Source organism: Thamnophis elegans, chromosome 2 (assembly GCF_009769535.1).
Source record: "Thamnophis elegans isolate rThaEle1 chromosome 2, rThaEle1.pri, whole genome shotgun sequence".
In the NCBI taxonomy this organism is placed as follows: Eukaryota; Metazoa; Chordata; class Lepidosauria; order Squamata; family Colubridae; genus Thamnophis; species Thamnophis elegans.
The window spans coordinates 92,016,797-92,036,948 of NC_045542.1; the positions used below are offsets into that span (position 1 = coordinate 92,016,797).

The window sequence follows — 20,152 nt, forward strand, 5'->3', positions numbered from 1 at the left end:
GGCATTATGAATCTCTCCTGCAACATTTCTTGTGGAGCTATGGCTGAGAGATTTTATTTTCGGTATCAAAGTGAACCATGTTACTCACTTCTTCTCTGTCCAAGCGTTTGGCAGTATAGATTTCTCCAGATTTGGGATCAATCATGAAATGACCTAATGGATTTCCTTCCACAATAGAATATGTGATGTGATTGTTCATCGAGCCATCCTCATCATTTGCTGAAACCTGTCAAAAGGGTTTTTTAAAAATGCAGTAATAACAACAAACACAGACAGACCTCTTTGTGGGTACAATCCCCTTGACCATGCCAGTTCCAACTTTTTAAAGAAATTATTAACTTTGGGATTGATTATTAATGTAAATCCCATCAATTTTTGGATTTCCAACATTGATCTTCTTACCTTCCTTTCCTTTCCTCCCTCCCTCTAATATCAAAGTGGTTTGTAGTAGCCTGCTCTGACTATAGAAAAAAATAGAGATACAGTAGCCAATTTGACTTCCAACAATGCCATTCTGTTCTTGTCTTCTTCATGTGTCTGTTTACAGGAGTCAACTGTTCAATGCATCCTCCAAATCATAGTTCGTCCAAGATAGCAAAACACAGAATGAGCGGAGGAGAAATGCGGTTGCAGCATAGTCTTGATTTGGACAACCTATAGTCCTAAAGTCATATGCAGGCATAGGAACTACACAGCAAGGAGGGTGGGAGTGCCAGTGACAAAATGGATATAATGATGACATGAAGCAAGCTCTGCCTCTTATGCTGTTGCCTACAGTATTGCGAAAAAAGTAACTATTAAAAACTTGGAAGTTGCATCATAATGTTATAATGTATGTTTCATTATTTTGGCATGACTTTAGTGAGGAACAGTTTTGCCTGGGCAAGCAGAACCTGAAGCCTTTTTTTCAAGTTCCCTGGATTCCACTGTTATCGATGGTGCAACAATTAGTAGTGTAGGTTCTTGTCATTTTGAGCAAAAATAATGCAAACTACATTGCAAGCTATAAAGTAGGAATAATTGTAAGTTTTAATAGCAGGAGGTCTTCCTGAACATCCCTCAAAAATCCAGATAGAAAAACATGAATGTTAGACCCTTGTGCAACATAGTTAAATGTGGCTTCCATCCCACAAAATGTGGCCCACCCTGATTGTGACTATGTCTCACCGTGAGCACTATTTCACCAACGGCTGCATCCTCACTGATGTCGGCAATATAGAGATCTTGGCCAAATTCTGGCATGTGATCATTTACGTCTGTGATGTTGATCACAACCATTGTGACGTCACTGAAAGATGTAGAAGTTTTTCTTATACCCTCGATGGTTAAATAATATTCATGGGCAACTTCAAAATCCAGAGTTCCATTAACGTACAGGAGGCCTACGAATACAAGCAGATTTTTTTTGAAAAAACACACAAAATTAAAACAGCCCAAACTCTTACGAAAACTGGATACTTTGAAATTTTTTAACCATTCAAAACCAACCAGCAACCAAAACCTGATGGTCATTGGGTGCCATCTAGTGGTAATAGGATTGCCACATAGACTGCTTTGTGGGCACATCAACTTGTCTCAGATAAATTTTTTAATTAGAAATTTTAACATTTATTGAGTTTTGAGCAGGAATGTTAAAATGTGAATGCAAGGAATGAACAATAAGTTTGACATTTCTCTAAATTCTTTCCCTGTCTGAAATCTTGATACATTCATAATTAAATGAGTAAAGAAATAGATCAGGGATAAAATAAATCTTGTTATAAGAAAACAATCGGTAGACTGGATTATTTGCTCACCTGTGCTTGAATGGAGCCTGAACTTCCCGAGATCATTTCCACTTGTGATTTCATATCTAATCTCTGTGTTTGCAACGGTACTTCTTGTCAAGGTAGATAGATTCAAAACTTCTGTCCCAACAGCCACATTCTCCATTACCTCAACTAAGTATTCTGTGCTGAGAAATACTGGCAGATATTCTTTTAGATCCACGACTGAGACAGTCACAGTTGTAAACGAAGAGAGGGACTGTGGAACCCCCCTGTCCTTGGCCAACACAGTCAACTCCAGAACTGAAGGGGATTCCTTCAGAGGCTTCTCTAGAAGGACTACACCAGTTACCTCATCCATGGAAAAATGGCCGTTAGCTGACTCAGCAAGGTGATATCTCACCTCACCATTGAAACCTGGAAAATATCAAATGAGAAACGTTATGCAAGAACTCACTTGATTCGGGAATTATTCTTTTAGAAATGGGACGAACTGAAGGAAAACTAGTACCTGCCTTGATTATTTTATTTTTTATTTTTTTTAATCTCCAAAGTTAAAATACAAAAGAAAAAAAAAAGTATCAAAAACGAACAAAAAACAAATAAAAAACAACCAAAGTACAATAATAAAAAGTGTGTGGAACAAATAACAAATATACCATTAACATTCAACATAAAATGTCCACCGATTGAATGCTAAAAATATGTATCTCGAATACCTGATAAATTCCCCTCCCCTTACATAATAGGTCTATAACTTGTTACTATTTTCCCAACTTTATTTATTAAAAAAATATGTTTACATATAAAGATGTCACCAATGTGGAAATCTGTTGTGCATCTTTCAAGTTGACCCACCATCTATTCATTTAAGAGAAGAAGTTACTAGGTAACCTCAAAAACAAGAATATGCCATCTTTAAGCATTGAAAACAACTGCATATGACTTAGGATTTGGGAATGACTTACTTTCATCAGGATCCTTTGCAAAGACAACGGCAATGGGTGTTTTTATTGATATATTATCATATATGGCTACAGCACAATGACTGGGATAGAACTTGGGAGCATTGTCATTTGTATCCTCTACGTGCACAACAATTTCCATCTGGCAAAAACGCCCTCCTCCATCTGTTGCCTTGACAACAAGGTGATACTTTGATTTCAGTTCCCGGTCCAATAATGTAGAAGTAGTCAGTTCTCCTAGTAAGTATAGTTGGAAGACAAAGATTTGGGGCAGGGCTTTCGGTACCATTATGGGCAAGATTCCTTCTACACAACTATACATGTTTAAACATTTTAAGAAATAGAACCAGGCAAATAGAAAAAAGGATGCAAATATAAATGCTTACCCAAGGTTAAAAATATATATCTTTTATTCCCCTGTTCATGGGGAATAACAGAACTCTTTAGAATTATATTATCTAAAGACAATAATATTCTATGGATTGATATCTAAGGAATCGTCTTTCCATTGGAATTGGGTGGCCAATAAATTTAAATAAATTATAATAACTTTTCAGATTTGGGCTAATCTTTTATAAGACTATTTTGAAAAACAATACCCATACTAATTCACATAAAGAATGCATCTATTTTAAGTCTTATAGGAGCTCTACAAGGTAGTACCCAAGGAAATCGGTAGTACCCGATTTCTTAATGCAAAGTCTTTTTGCATCCTAAGAACAAGAAGGAAAACACCAGGCAAGACTATTACAGGGAGTTTTGGTGCATGAGAAGTGAATAATATTTTACACTAAATTAAATACATTTCTTAAGGGAAAATCCTACCAACATTTTACAATATGAGAACATATTTATGCCAATCAAGAGAGAAATACCAGTCTTAATATTTCAACTGAAGAAATCTTCAAGATACACCGAAAGGTCTGCCTACCTCTGCTTTATAGTAAACAGGAGCAAACTATATTGTTCATTCTAATATGTGGTAAAGGAATGAGTATGAACAGCAAAACTGCTCCTTTAAAAGGATGTAGTAATTTTACCTGTATGAGAGTCCAGTCTAAAATCCTCAGCACCAACTCCATGTAGGCTGTAAGTGATCTGACTATTGCTACCGGCATCAACATCTGTAGCCAACACTTTAAGAATAGAAAATCCTTGGGATGCATCCTCTGTAACTTTCCCTTCGTATAGTACCTGGAAAGGAAAAAAAAATATTTTACCAAGTTAAAAGGTTAACTCTAAGCCACGTGCACAATATACCTGTTCGTTAACCAATAACACTGAAGTGTTATAAATGGGCTCCTTCCTGCTATCCTAAGGCTACCCAACATTATCTTATTCCCAGGTAATAATAATTCATGAATCCTCCAAAAAGGGCAACTAATAGAAGATTTGTGCAGACATGTAATTATTCAAATAATTGCTCCATAATTGTGAGTTGTCCAGGTCAACTCTGGCACCATATCAATATAGAGCCTGCACATACATGCTTGTATAATTTCAGAATGAAGTCTTTTACATACATCTACAATTACCTGCTTGCATTCAGGGCTGTTATCGTTAACATCAAGGACTAAAATCTCCACTTCTGTGGCTGCTTGAAATTTTCCATCAGATACCATGACTCTGAGCAGATATTTTTCTGTTTCTTCCCTGTTCAGAGACTTCTTGGAAAAAACCTTCCATTTCCCATCAACTTCACTGACACCAAATTGCCCCAGAACATCTCCTTCTGATAAGATAGAGAATATATGGTTATGAAAAAAAAAAAAAGAAGTGTTTCAGGTTTCAAGATAACAGAAAGAGGCATATACCTGGAGCCTTCTGGATATTGCTCACCCATGTTATGTGCAGAACCAGAAAATGTACTTGCTCTGGGGCAAATTATATCATATAGATAATTGATTCTATTAATTCATAACATTTAACCAGGAGATTGAATCGACTGATTATGGTATGCGCTGAAGCAGCTATTTTATTATCCTTCACTCTCTGGATAGGGACAATTTTATAATAGATACTGACTATAGATTAATTACAAAGTTACATAGAGAACTGACTAAACCATTGTTTAGTATGCTGGACAATGTTTCAGTCTACACTGACAATTTGCAAAATGGTTTATTTGATATATTACAGTGAAATGCAATTCTTCTTAGTTCTATTCTATATGTGTGCTGAATAAATCACAAATTATAAAATGTGCCTCCATAGTTTATATTTATCATGCAAAGACACCTACATTAGTTGGTTAGAGTATACAATTGACATAAGAGTTACCATAGATAGATAATTAACTTTTGATCGTTGATCAGAAATTTAATTCAGGACTGGAATTAAAACTGCAGGTTCAAAATAATGTAGCTGCATTTGACTAAGTGCAATGATGTTTTAGAGTCAGATAAATGTCACACAATTAAATCATAATGCATTTTAGATCAGAATTTTTCTTAAGAGCAATTATTGAGCCTGGTGTAGAAGATCTCTATATAAGAAAATACTGTTTCTAGGAATATCGGCATGTAGTTATTTCTCTACACATTTAGTCTCAAAATACCTCCCGATAAGACATATGTAACATCAAATGGCCATTGTTAACAATGAAAATCATTTTACATTTGGAACTGCAGGGATATCAGCAAAATTAATTTATAGAAAAGGGTGTTTTTCAAAGTTAAGTAAATTTATCCAAAGCAACCTCTCCCTTTTTTACCAAATTTTAAAAAAATATAGATACTTACCAGTGATGTAACACACAACCTGTCTATTTTCTTCTGAAAGATCTCTGTCAATAGTATTAAGAATGGTAATCATCTGCCCAGGCTCAGCATTTTCAACAACCGATCCTTTGTAAAAATTTTTGGAGAACTCTGGAGCATTATCATTTTCATCAGTGACAGTGACTTCTACTAGAGTTTGAGAAGAAAGTTGGATCTTCTTTCCATGATCTGAAGCCACAACAAAAAATCTGTAGCTTTTCTGAACTTCACAGTCTAGTTCTTTAAGGGTCATGATCCAGCCATTTTCACTATCAATGGTGAAGAGATGTCTGATGTAGCTTAATTCTGATCCTAGGCTATAGGTCACTTGCCCATCACTTCCAGTATCCTGGTCGTTAGCAGTTACCTGAATCACAGGAGTCCCTGCTGGCATGTTCTCCATAACAAAAGCTCTGTAAGGATCTGCTTCAAAAATAGGTTTGTTATCATTGACATCTTTTACGTGGATGTTTATGGATACTAAAGAGACCAACTTGGTATTCTTATATGAAGAATGAGCCAAGACATCTACTTGGTACCATTTCATCTTTTCATAGTCCATTGCCTTCTGAACAGTCAAGGCCCCCGTTTGCTTATCCAAAGTGAATATCTCTTCCTCATTACTTTCAGCAGAGGTTCCTTCTACCAGACTGTAGATGATGGGTTCTTTTCCTATAGCTCGAACTAATCCTATTTCTGAACCTTCTGGGAGATCTTCAGATGCTGAGAAGGTATATAATGGCTCAGAAAATCTTGGCAAAGACACTTCCCTTGGAACAACTTGAAGCTTCACTGGGACAACTGAATGCCAGTGGGGAGGCTTGGCATCTTCAGCTTTGACTCTAAATTTCACTGTTCTGTTTTCCAGTCCCTTGAGACTCTCCTTGACTACGACAACACCTGTGACAGTGTTAATCTCAATCACATCGTCTGCAATGACTTCCTCCACTGTATCAACAGAGTAGGTGACATCAGCATTTACTCCTTCATCGGCGTCATAAGCTAAAACTTGAATGATTGGAGACCCCTTTCTCGTATTGGATTGGATAGACAAAAAGTATTCAGAAGCTTTGAACTGAGGTGGATTGTCATTTTCATCTGTAAGTATTATTTTGACAGTGCAAAACGCCACCTTTCCTCCCCCATCCTTGGCCATGATTTTAATATCAACAACTCTTTCTGTAGAATTTTCTCTGTCCAGTTTCTGCAATGTTTCAATGCGCCCCTTGTCGTCTATTAGAAACTTCTCTTGACCAAGCTTGTTTATGATGATATAATTTATGGTGCCATAAGGACCATCATCTGGGTCAATAGCTGACAGCTCAATCACTTTAGTTCCTACTTTTGCATTTTCAGCTAATACGGCTTCATAAACATCCTGCTGAAATGCTGGGCTATATTTGTTTACGTTAGTTGTGTTGATGTAGACCGGCACAGTAGTCTTAAAAACTCCATCCGAAGCAGAAACCCTAAGACTGTAAAAAGATTCCAGACTTTTTTTGCAGTGGTTTGGTGTAGAAATGATACCAGAAGTGCGGTCAATTGTGAAATGCCTTTTCTCATTTCCTGAAAGGATCATATATTCCAGTCTAGGAGTATCTCTGATGTCAGGATCAAAAGCCTGGACCTTTACGACAACCTGACTGCAGCTGGCCATTTTACTCACATTAGCCTGATACTGAAGTTGACTGAATTTTGGTGGGTTGTCGTTGATATCTAGCACGTTGACTATCACAACAACTTCACTGCTGAGTGGGGGCAGCCCATGGTCCGTGGCTCTCACTTTAATATGAAATTCACGGTTCATTTCATAATCTAGACCCCGAGTTGTTGATATTTCACCAGTGGTGCCATCAATGCTAAAGACCTTTGAGGCATCCGAGCGATCCTCTAAAATTTGATACGAAACGAGTTTGTTCAACCCTGAATCTTGATCAGTAACCAAGAGCTGAATTACAGGGGTATGAGCTGGCACATCTTCTGAGACAGACACAGTATAAACAGTCTGTGAAAATAAAGGAAAATTATCATTGACATCCTCAACATGAACTTCCACAATGGCTTCTGAATAGGAACCCGCTGCTGTTTCTGTAGCTCTGACAGTAAATGTATGTTTTGTATCAGATTCATAATCCAGTTGGCTTGTGGCCATAAGCATGCCGGTCTTGAAATCAATATGGAAGAGTCTGAGAGCGTCTTTTTCCACAATGTTATATATCAAGCGTAAGCCTTCAGGGCTTCGGGCCTGGAGGTGGAGAATGGGTGTGTAGGGTGGACTGCTTTCAGGCAACTTTGCAGCATAGAAGAGATTTTGGAAAAGGGGGCTAGATTTGTTCTTTACCATTATGGTAATCTCTTCCTCAGCATACAAGGGAGGCTCACCGGCATCTCGGGCAATAACACTCAGTGTGTATTTATTTAAAGTTTGGAAATCAAGTGGTTCTTTGAGTGAGATGTCTCCTGAATGGGGGTCAATCCAGAAAAGCTGGTAGTCGTCTACAAAGGAGTAAAAAATGACTCTATTATTTCCCAGATCCTGATCTGTTGCAGAAACCCTAAAGATAATATTACCTGGCTCAGTGCTAGCCTGTATTGCTATATAATAAGGTAGGTTTTCAAACTGGGGTGGATTATCATTAATATCATCCACTATTATTCTTACAATTGCTTGAGATACCCCCGGTGGATTTCTAATATCTTTTACTTCCACTGCTATTTCATACACATCTTGAATTTCACGATCAAACTTCACGTTCTTGGTCTGTAGCACTCCTGAAGATGGAATCATTCTGAACCACTCGGTGCCATTCAAGAGAGAGTAAAGAAGTGGTTCGTTCAGTTGATTCCCAATAACACCAAGAACAATAATAATTTGAACTTCTGTGGAATTTTCCTTTACTGTAGCTAAATACACATCTTGATCAAACTTTAAAATGCTGTCCTGCGGTTCAGTAAAATGTAGTCTGACCAATGTACTGGCCACGTATAAACCATCTCCAGCTCTAATTGTAAGTTCATGATAGTTTCCTACATTAGTATGATTTAGCACAGAGATAACACCAGTTGTTTTGTGGATGAAGAAAGTATTCGTAGGGTTCCCTTCAGCTATATTGTAGATTACTTCAGAGTCTGCATCTTCTGCATTAACTTTTAAAAGTTCCATACCATCATGAATAGGAAGTATCACAGAAAGGTTATAAAAACTTTTGGTAAATACTGGGGGACAGTCATTTATATTTCTGATATAAATGGTGACTTGAACAGGTTTGGAAGCAAACAAAATGGGGTTGCCACTGTCATGTACATGGACACCAAAGTGAAAAACTGCATTATGTTCATAATCTATATCAGCACAAGTAGTAAGAGTGCCCACATTTTGATCTATTTTGAAAAAAGTCACGGCTTCTGTCTCCAAAATTTCATAAATCAACAAAGCATTAGAATCTTGGTCAGCATCTGTTGCATTTATCACTAGCGGTACATTGTTTTCATCCATAACTATGCTACCAAATAGAATATTCTCATCGATCCAACCAATAAAAGAAGGCTTATCAAAGATAGGCAGGTTGTCATTTTGGTCTATGAGATAAACAAACACTGGAACATCCATAAATGATCCTGCCATGTTGGTGCCCCGAATTTTCAGTTGGTAAGATGAAGTTTGTTCAAAATCTAAGCTCTTCTGGGTAGAGATAAGTCCAGATTGATAATTGATAGAAAAAAAGCCATCTTTATCTCCAGCTTTTATTTCGTAAGTAACAAATGAAGAGCTTATAGCCGAAACAAGGATTACTGGAGAGCCAATGATTGCAGATTCACTGATCTCTACAACATATTCTTCTTCTGTAAAGTGTGGAGGAGTAGCATCAGAAGGCTTAATATAAATGTTCACAGTAGTTGAATCTTTCAGCTGGGGAAATCCTTGATCTTCTGCTTTTACTGTGAGAGTAAATCTTTCTTGCTTGGATTGATCTAACTTCTGAGAAACTGTAATAATTCCAGATAACTTGTTGATGGTGAAAAAGTCGTTGCTATTCCCTGAAAACAAACAAACAAATCTTAAATGAAAAAGCATAGTTGAATTCTACAATGTTTATTGTTTTCCATCACACTAATTTGTTATACTTAAATGTACCTTTTTTTTAAAAAGTCCCTGGGAAGAAGTAGATTTTTTTTCTAAGTAGATAAAAAAGTCTTGTGTTGCCGTTTTTGGGAGGGGCCAATTTGGTCTTTTTAAAATTAAAGACATGGAAAATAAGTATATTACATTTCTCCTGCATGAATGTACCCATTTCTTCTGAAAGCAAAAATAACAATGCAAGCTGAATATTCTGGCTCTAGCCCTTTGCTTTGATGATGTCATTGTGCCACACTTACTAAGCTCTCTCTTAAATAAATTAAAGTGTACCAGTTGATGACTTTGGAGACACTGATACTATCAGAGACAGTTGTCTTTAAGCAGGTCTGTTCACTTTCTTACCCTGTTCTCAAAATATCTCCAGCAAACAATTCTGGAAGGCAGAAAAAAATGGCGTCACCCTCTGTCAATACTCCAGTCACTCTGAAAGTAAGCTCCTCACACATTTCCCTGCTTTAATTCAAATGTACGGTTTTCCTCCTTTGCCCTGACTGTTCCTTTTTGATTGAGCAAAACACTGGATTTTCTGCAGCTGAAAATCACTGGATACTTTGCAAAGGAAAGATCATCTCTTCAAAATGAGCCAATCCTTAGCATTAACTCTAATAGGTGTTTGACTTCTCTTTTTATCCTTTTTACTGTTGCTACAGTAAAACTTTTATTTTGTATTCCAAACATTGCTGGCTTAAGATCTAGCTGGATTTTTTAGTTTAAATTCTTATTTTCTTTCTCAACATCTCCCTTTTCTATTTATATTTTCTATTTATTTGTTTCCTATAGTGCAGTTGTGCCATTTCATTGACTTTACGGTCATTTGAGATCAGTTTTCACTGTCTGCTTTCAGGTAAGTCAAGCAACCTATGGACTATTTGGGGCCTGAAGTCTTCTACTCTGAACTTTGTCATGTAAGTTCAATTTGTGTATAACTTTAATTTATCTCTGTTTCTTACAAACACATACGCATAGGCACAGGCACACACACACACATGTGCACAGGCACAGGCAAGCATGCACACCCCCCCCCACAGAGCATGTATATTCAGGAAAACTTGCTCATCGAAAGGAAAGTAACTGGCGTTTGATTTCCAGATACAGAAAGGTGAGAGGGGTATAGAACCAGGGGAAATGATACCAAAGTGACTTAGTCTGTACATGATTTGATGCTTTGAGTCAAGAAACATCAGCCCAAGATAGGAAGCTCCCAAATATTAACAGCAAATGTGCCCTTTGGTTCACAAGATGAGTGTTAGGGGTTAGAAAAAGGGAAACAACAGAATGTATTCATGGACTAGTTGGCTCTAATTTTCTTATTCTACTTAATATTGAATATATATAGAAGATTCAGAACAATATACTTAGCTGACATATATCATTGATGTAGTTAAACACATACACATATAAGTTTTTTTCAAAAGCCAGTGCTCATAGGTGCCTTACCTGCTTCAAAGCAATAGTGGACTTCAGCATTAACTCCTTGATCTGGATCCAGGGCACGGACTTGCACAACTTCTGTGCCAATCGGAGACACATCCAGAATTTCTGCTTTATAATGGAGGCTGGTGAACTGTGGAGCGTGACTGTTACAGCCCTCAATATGAATGACAATTCGGGCAAAGTCTCGCTTGATAGGGACATCTTGGTCTCGTACCTAAACAACCAACGAATCAACCACAGATATTTTGTTCAAACAATCTTACATCACAAATAAGATTTAAGTTTGCAGTATAATTCTGAATGCATTCCTTCTCATTTTATCCACCTTTTGGGGGGGGGGGGAATGCAACAAACACATTTTAGAAACCCTGCTGCAATCTGCCCACAGCCCATATGGTAAGACAGAAGAGGGTAGAAATTAAATAAATAAATCACATATTTTCTGCTCCTCACGTACCATCACTGTCAAAGTATGTAATGGCATGGATTGAGCATCAAGCTCTGATACCGTCACAAGCGTGCCACGGCTTGGGTCTATTTGAAAGAGTTTCAGGCTTCTAGGATCTAAGCTGCTATGGAGGGTGTAGATCAACCCTTTCCCATGATCTTGGTCCGCTGCACTGACGCCCAGGAATTCTGTCCCAGGGGGCGTGTCTTCCGGAATGCGAGCCTCATAGTGGTACTCCAAAAACCGTGGTGGATACTGGTTAATGTCAATCACATGGATGTAAGCCTATGATAAGTGGACAAAAAGCAAGCAGTAGAGAAGGTCAATAACAGGGCTACATAAGCGTCTCCTTTCCATGATGGTACAAGTGAAGTGCTGCTTAAGAAAGCAACTTTTCCATTACTTATTTTCTTCTTTTGCCATTCTGATACTTTTACTATGAATTGAATGATTCAACAAGGTGAATAGTCACCATTTCAAAATGAACGATCTTGCTGTGGCCAAGTGTGGCCATCTCTCATAGGCCAAATACTGTAAAACTCTTTTTAAAATCTTTTAAGATGGCTTCGGATACACAATTTGTGTGCATGGTCTGTTCCATGAGTTAAATTAATTCCTAAAACATGTGTTTCTATTGTTCACTTTAGAGCCTTCAAATTTTTTCCTTGGTTTCCATTACCTTGAGCAAACTGCTTCAAAAGTGTATTTGTACGGAAACACTATGCAAACAAATTCCCAATGATGACACTTCCACTTCCCCCCTTTCTGATGTTTATCCTGCTTTTCCTTATTCTCACAGTTCTCATGCTTATTTATGTACAAATTCATGTCACCTTATTTGCTGCTGTGATTTTTGTTGATGAATTAATGCAGAACAGTTCCAGTTTGTTCGTGGAAGAGGGGATTTTGCACAATGTATCTTGTGGTAAGTCATCTTTATGGTTTGAGAATCTGCATAAGGAATTACTAACAGTACTATACCTTGGTCAAACATTACCATGGCAGCTAAATCTAGCTTCTACTGTACTTGTAAGCACCTGATTGCATAAGAAGATAATAAAATGAGCCTAAGGCAAGTTTCAAATTCTGGTGGTCTGGCAGATATCCCAAGATGACAGATGCTGGTATTCAGTTTGATTTGATTTGATGGCACAATATATATTGTAATGATATCAGGACTTCATCCCAAAATTAAATCATCTAGCTTATTACAGTAGATAAATGAAATGGAAACTTAGCCAAACTACACTGAGATGGTAATAGTAAAGGAGAAAGAGGAAGAATGAAATGATGCCAGAAAGCAGCAGCTGGTGAAGAAACAAAATGAATATAGAGCAGTGACTGGTTTGGCTGCCTCAATATACTTACCCTGAAGCAAGTATCAAATTAAAGAATGCTTATTTGTTTTATGAAATGTATGGAGTTGCACAACTCAACTAGCATTAGGCATTTATTATAAAAACAACTGGTAATGCCCTCCCCTCCCCACCATGCATCATAAGATGACTACACCTGAGTAAAAATATTGAAAACTAAAAAGGATAAGGCCTAATTATATAAGAAACAACCAATGGAAATAGAATTTCATCCCAGGGTGGGAGGGAAGAGCCAGGTCTTCAAGATTTGCTTGAAAGACAACAAGCTTGGGGCAGTGTGAATTTAGAGGATATTATTAGAGGCAACATTTCAAAGAAAGCACATTTCCTGGGACTCATCTTGGAAAAGGACTTCTTTTCTTCAATAAAACCCAACCCCATGATTTGCAATAGCAGGTTCACTACCTATCCAATAATAAATGTTAAAGTTAGCAGAGAAAGAAGTTCCTGGGACTGGAATTGTTATGTTAGCCAAGACATCCAAAGATGAATCTTGGTAGCAGTTCTAAGTTCTAAAGTTCTAAGATAGGGGTCCCTAAACTTGGCAACTTTAAGACTTGTGGACTTCAACTCCCAGTATTCTGGGAGCTGAAGTCCACAAGTCTTAAAGTTGCCAAGTTTGAAGACCTCTGTTTTAAGACATTCAAAATGACAGTGACCTAAGGCACTCTCAGTATTGATTACCCTAATATATAACATTTTTCTACATTATATATTATGTTCATAGCCCTTAATAAATTAATGATCAAACTAGATTATTGGTTAAAGGAGCTAATAATCAGATTAGATATTTTCTTAAAAGATCTCTATACAAGCAAACTTCTATATAATTCAGTCCTCAGCTACCATGAAAGAAGGCAATAGTCAGAGAGGGAACACATGTCTATAATTCCAGTTAGATAAGGCTCTATTGAAGCAGCTTATTGGAACATACATTGGTCATATATGAGGAAGGAAGTAAAACAAGAAAACCAACTCTATACCTCACCTTCCTCACAGTCAATGGATCTTGGCAGAGTCTGAAATTAGAAGTGGATTTGTAGTAGATTTGCAATCCTTTTGGATTTCCAATCATCAATTATTGAAGTAGAAATTTAGGAAAGAATCTCTGAGTAAGGATATCTCTCTGTTGTTTATTTGTGAATGACCAATAGTAGTTTGGACCCTTCTTCCTCAAATGAGATTATATTATAGACAATATTTTGTTGACTGGTTCAAATCCACCAGATCATGAAAACTGGGTAAATTGATTGTTTTAGAGAACGTTTAACCCTAAATTTGAGGCAATAATTCAATTGGCATTTGAATATCTACCACTTTTTAAAGAAAAATGTTACAGTGAGCACTATATACAGACAATTATGAAAATGTTGTTCATATTACCGAACTGGACTTTGAATTAGACTTTGTGGCACTGACCTGTGTCTTAATGATGCTTGATCCATCTGTGACCTCTATGGTGAGATTGTAGTTTGATCTTTCCTTTGCATCTAGAGTTCTAGCAATAACAATGCTGCCAGTGCTCTTCTCGATGTCAAAATTCATAGCATCATCACCACCTTAGAAGAGAGGGAGGACTTTAGAAATAAAGAATTATGATGGAGGCTAGATGTCTGAACATCATCCTCTCCTGGGGAGGACCAGAAGAAAGTAATCCTTGCTGTTGGCAGCATTTGTAACAAGCTCACTCATGGAGTTTGATTAGAAACATTTAGAGGGAGGAAGCAGAATGGCATAAAAGTTGGGTGGGGAAATCTCTGTGAAAGGTTTCTATTGTCACCACTGATCTTTATTTACTTTATATCCAGTATTGACTTAAGAAGGTAATGTCTACTTGTAATGCAGTGTCACTTAAGGTAAAGGGAGGAGATTGATATCAACAAGTGAAAGACAGGAGAGCAGGGAATATTGGGGAAAACTGGCAGAGAGAGCATATATTCTGGCTCCACTTCAAGGTGCAATGCTTAAGCCAGTTCCGTTCTCCTGCTTATGCCCTGTTGAGGCTTGCCCTGTTTCCTGTTTCAGTCCATCCTCCTGCTGGTTTCCTTTTTTGTAATTCTTTAATGGAAGAAACTGGGCTCTCTGTGTGTGTATGTGCGAGCGAACATTTAGGTGTGTGTGTGTGTGCAGAGAATCTGTCTGATGGTGCTCTCTGAGCTTGGTTGCTTTCTTGCAGATGTTTCATTACTCCAACTAGGCAACGTCTGACTGATTTATTTCTGAATACCCCAGGCATTAGGCAGCATTTGATTTTCCCATTCTTAATCAAACGGAGTCAAGAACCCAAATTCTATGCATCCAAGAGCATAGTTGCAGCAGTAAAATAAAGCTGAAGGACAACCTGAGGAATTACTATCAGCTGCCCTATTGAGAGATTCCTTAAGAGAGAGAAGGGGGGGGGGGGAAGGAAAGAACACACTCCTGCTAAACAATCCCCACAACAGAAATAGGACAGTATAAGCAGTCTTTCTTGACCATGAAAATGGCCTTACTTTTTTTTTAAAAAAGGAGGGGGGAAGTATATAGCCTCTAAATTTTAAAAAATATACTTCAAATGGAGTGTGCTAAGTGCCGTATAGAAAATAAAAGTGGGTGTGGGGAGAGAAAACAGTCGTAATCAATGATTGTCTATTTGACTCATAAATGAATGTCTCATATAATTCAAACAACCATGGAAGCATAACGCATAAGGAAGGGAAGTAATTGTTTTGAATGCTGGGGAAAAAATATGTCCCCTGTACAAAATGTTTTTGCTTTTTCAGTAATGATTTAAGGTGTAAAAAGGGAAAAACTCAAGAAAGCGAACATCAAGCAAATGTTCATTATAGGAAGAAATAATAGGAAAAACAAACAAACAAAAAAGGCTAAAGGATATTGCATAGTGATGTTTGTGAGAATGAACACGTGCAGCTGACTTATCTGAGCAGACAGGTAAGAACATTAACTTGTACAAATGTTTAAGGAGGCAAGTGAAAGGGATGAAAGGGTAAAGGGAGGCACAAAATTTGGAAATTACGGTCAATATGATGAATAAAGCTTTGCGGTCTCCCATACAGCAATAATAGGAAAGTTCCATATTTCTTGGAAAAACCAATACAATGTTGAACAGACTATATTCCAAAACTTTTTGTTCCCTCCCACATGATCCTGACAGAATGGAGAAGAAAAATCAGAGGGTTGCTCTGCCAATTTCTGAAATAAAGATTATTTATTTCCCTGCCTTGTATTTATATTTGAATTTTATAATGCACACTACATGGCATGCAACACACTCTTTCAGAGACACAAAGGCACACTTAGAAAGAAAACTTTGTTTAGATACATAAACCTGTTTAATTATTTTAGTCTCTGTTTTACAGAACTACCATATTTTTTGGACTATAAGGCACACCGGAGTATAAGATGCACCATGATTTTGAAAAGGTAAATTAAAAAGAAAATTTTTGCACTCTGCAGGCCTCCCAAACCCTCTGCATGCCGCATTTTTTTCAAAATAAAAAATAAAAAATGCAGAGCTTTGGGAGGCTTGTAGAGTGCTCCTGGGGCCAAAAGAGGCAAAAACGGCTCATTTTTTGCTCGTTTTTGCCCTCCCCAGCCCCCAGGAGCACTTTGCAAGTTTCCCAAGGCCTCTGTACATCCATTTTTGCAAAGGGGGCAGGGTTTTGGTAGGCCAAAAATGCTGTATTCAGTGTATAAGACGCATCCAGTTTTTCACCCTCTTTTTTGGGGGGAAAAGGTGTGTCTTATACTCTGAAAAATACAGTATTTCACATATCACATTTTTATACTGAAATGCTCATGCAATGAAATGCTCATGCAATGAAAGGCTTGTCCTAGGGTCAAAAGGTCAAGAGGCAGGGGCAAATAATTAGTCTAAAGGTAGCAGGATAGTTGGAAATCAACCTAGCATCCTTACATTAGAGAGTGAATGGGACGGCATGCATCCAGATGCTACTATGATACAGTCTAATTTTTTAAAAAAATATTACTATACTAATGTACTACAAAATGTACTATACTGATACACTATATAATATTTCCACAATAAAATGTGCTTACTCTAAGAAATAGTCTCTCATAGGACCATTAAGTTCATTTTATACTGTAAAAGAATATTGATTCCTCAGTTCATACACAGCATGCAAGTAATGGTTACATTTCCTTCTGTATTCCCAATTTCAGGCTTTGCGAAACTGCCACAAAGATAAAATTAATTTGTAACAGGCATGCTCTCTTTCCCTTTTCCCTTTAATTTTGATCACATGGGAATCCTGCCAAGGTTGTAACTGTGAAAAATAGCAATAGCAATAGCACTTAGACTTATATACCACTTCATGTGCTTTTACAGCCCTCTCTAAGTGGTTTACAGAGTCAGCATATTGCCCCTAACAATCTCGGTCCTCATTTTACCCACCTCGGAAGGATGGAAGGCTGAGTCAACTTTGAGCCTGGTGCGACTCGAACTGCTGCTAGCAGTCAGCTGAAGTAGCCTAGAGTGCTGCACTCTAACTATTGCGCCACCTCGGCATAAAATGTCCATAATTTGTTGTTGAAACTTTGAATGATCACTAATTGAACTGTTGTAAGTCGAGGGCTACCTATAATGCAAACTACAATGTTGAGTCGTACTGCAGGTTACTTCTGCTGACTGCCTGCTACCAGCAGTTCGAGTCTCACCAGGCTCAAGGTTGACTCAGCCTTCCATCCTTCTGAGGTCAGTAAAACGAGGAACCAGATTGTTGGGGACAATATGCTGACTCTGTAAACTGCTTAGAGAACGCTGTAAAGCTGTGAAGTGGTATGTAAGTCTAAGTGTTATTGCTTTTGCATTACTTAACTATTAGATTCTGCTCCAAACAAACCAATTCCCCACAATCAACTAATTTCCTTTCTGCCATACAATTTACTTATGTAAAGGTTCACTGCTCCTTCTGACCTCTGTGATGAAGGCAAAAGCTCAGAGAAAGTTTACAAAAATGATTCCTTTAGAGATGTTGATTTTCATATCCCTCTGTAGCCACACAGATTAAATTGGATGAATAAAAAAGGCAGATGTGGATGGGTAAGTACACCTCATTGAGGATGATACTGATGGCACAATAATTAAATACAGGAAGTCCTCAATATACAACCATTCATTTAGCGATCATCTGAAATCACAACATTACTGAAAGAAGTGACTTATGACCATTGCAGCATCCTCACAGTCCCATAAGGTCAAAATTTGGGCGGTTGGCAACCGGCATGTATTTATGATGATTGCAGTGTCCTGGGGTCATTTTCAACTTTTCCAGCTGGCTTTCAACTTTGACAAGCAAAGTCAATGGGGGAAACTGGATTGGCTTAACAACTGCATGATTTACTTAAGAAGTGCAGCGATTTACTTAAAGATTGTAATATCAGGTGCAACTGACTTAACAACAGCCTTCTCTCAGCAATGGAAATTGGAAATTCTGGTTCCAAATTCCAATTTTCAAAGAAAATATAGCCTATTCTTCGTTATCCTTTTGTTCTCCAGATGTATGGGAAATACACCTTCCACAAATGCCTAGTCATGCTGGCTTAGGTGCCTAGGAGTTGGAGTCTCAACCTTCCTGGAAGGCCGTAACTGAGGAAAACTGATCTAGTCCCATTCTGGGAATAAGAGCAAATTCACTCTGCTAAAACTGTCTCTTTGAGACAAATCCTTTAGTAAAAGTAAGCAGCTTAATGCAAGAACATACTGTAAACTGAATTAATATTACATTACATTACATTAATATTGTAATGTAAAGCTGGGGTTTGTGGAAGACCAATGATAGGACTTTCTATATGCTATTGAGCAGAAACCTCCAACCTATTGAGTTCCATGGAGGAAAGTTTTTCCATGGACCAGAGTGGTGATAGTTTCACACACTCCCTGGATTGCATGTATGCGCAGATGTGGCTTCACACACTTGTGTGGACAAGTTCTTGATAGACCGTGAACTGATGCCAATCTGTGGGCTGGGAGTTGGGGACTCCTGCCATAGAGAATGATTTATACTATATACTAAGTATACACATACTTTAAAAATCCTATTTATACTCCGTGAAATAATTTGATTAAAAGGTTTCTTATATTCATTTTATGTTGGGAGAAGGGGTCATCCCATGAATGTTGACTTAGTTTTTACCAGATGCATAGAATTATTTCCTTGACTGTATTTAATTCTACAATTTGTATTTCATTTCCAGATTCTAAAACAAAAACAAAATACAAACCAGTCTAATTTATTTAGTGTGGAACTACTTAGAACTGTGTATTTTTAAAAGTTCAGCGTCAATCTAGAAATCTTACTACTTATTTTTCCTTAACTCAAAAGTGAAGTTACCCCATTTTTAGTAAATGAAGTTAAGTAATTCACGTTACTATTGTTATCAACTCCATGGCTCAAGTTGGGCAATTAGTGATAAAACCATCCAGTTAGTGTAGCTTCTGAGATAAAAATATGAACCCCAGTTTTTTCCATTCTACTGCATATGTTATATGCTATTGTATGTCTCTGGAAGATCCAATGATTGTACTTGCTGAAAATAGATATTCTGGTGAAGGAAAATGATAGGATAAGTCCTTAAGAATCCACTTCACAATTAAAGGCCAAGAAAACACCATATTCCCCTTAAGTGTGGCCCATGGCTACCAAAATATTACCCATCCCTATACTATACAAATGAATTTACCACTTTGTTTCTGTATTTCCTGCATTACTACATGGCATTTACTGAAATTAGATACAGCCCAGCTTCTAATTTTCATCCACAATAACAAAATAATCCTTCCACAATGGGAACATTGTTGGTCAATTACAGCCTTTTCCAACCTGGCTCCTTCTAATTGTGTTGGGACTGCCTTCTGCCTAAGGATTTTGAGTGGCTGCTGCCTCAACATGCTGGACTAATAATCATAGATGGCTATCACATATATTTTGAGTAAAATTCAGGTCATTTTTAGAGTATTGAGTTCTTAACTTTTTAAAAATAATTAATCACTACCTAGTGACAAAGAGATCTCTGTTGATAACAAAATTATGCACCAAATATGTAAAGCAAACAATTCCCACTGATCAATACATTTGTATAAGAAATCAATTTGCTGTAAGATGTTTGTTTCTGTCTGTTTACAGAAAAAGTAAAGACTAGTTGGCCAAAACAATGGAGAAGGGGAACAAGAAACATGGGAACAGTCAAATGCAGCAGATTAACTCAATACAATCTTCCAAAAATGTTTTTCCCTCCTCCTCCCCT

General features: G+C 37.4%; 1 protein-coding gene across 1 annotated transcript in view; it reads right to left on the reverse strand.

Annotated features, from left to right (window-relative positions):
- Window positions 1–20,152, reverse strand: part of FAT2 (FAT atypical cadherin 2) — a 98,822-nt gene that overhangs the window by 16,304 nt on the left and 62,366 nt on the right. The window contains exons 7-16 of the mRNA XM_032239060.1: window positions 14,306–14,445; window positions 11,520–11,795; window positions 11,066–11,276; window positions 5,473–9,528; window positions 4,267–4,463; window positions 3,772–3,925; window positions 2,735–2,968; window positions 1,797–2,183; window positions 1,168–1,382; window positions 89–226 (exon numbers count right to left, since the gene is read on the reverse strand). Coding sequence (XP_032094951.1) covers window positions 89–226; window positions 1,168–1,382; window positions 1,797–2,183; window positions 2,735–2,968; window positions 3,772–3,925; window positions 4,267–4,463; window positions 5,473–9,528; window positions 11,066–11,276; window positions 11,520–11,795; window positions 14,306–14,445 — 6,008 coding nt within the window. The remainder of the gene's footprint in view (window positions 1–88; window positions 227–1,167; window positions 1,383–1,796; window positions 2,184–2,734; window positions 2,969–3,771; window positions 3,926–4,266; window positions 4,464–5,472; window positions 9,529–11,065; window positions 11,277–11,519; window positions 11,796–14,305; window positions 14,446–20,152) is intronic.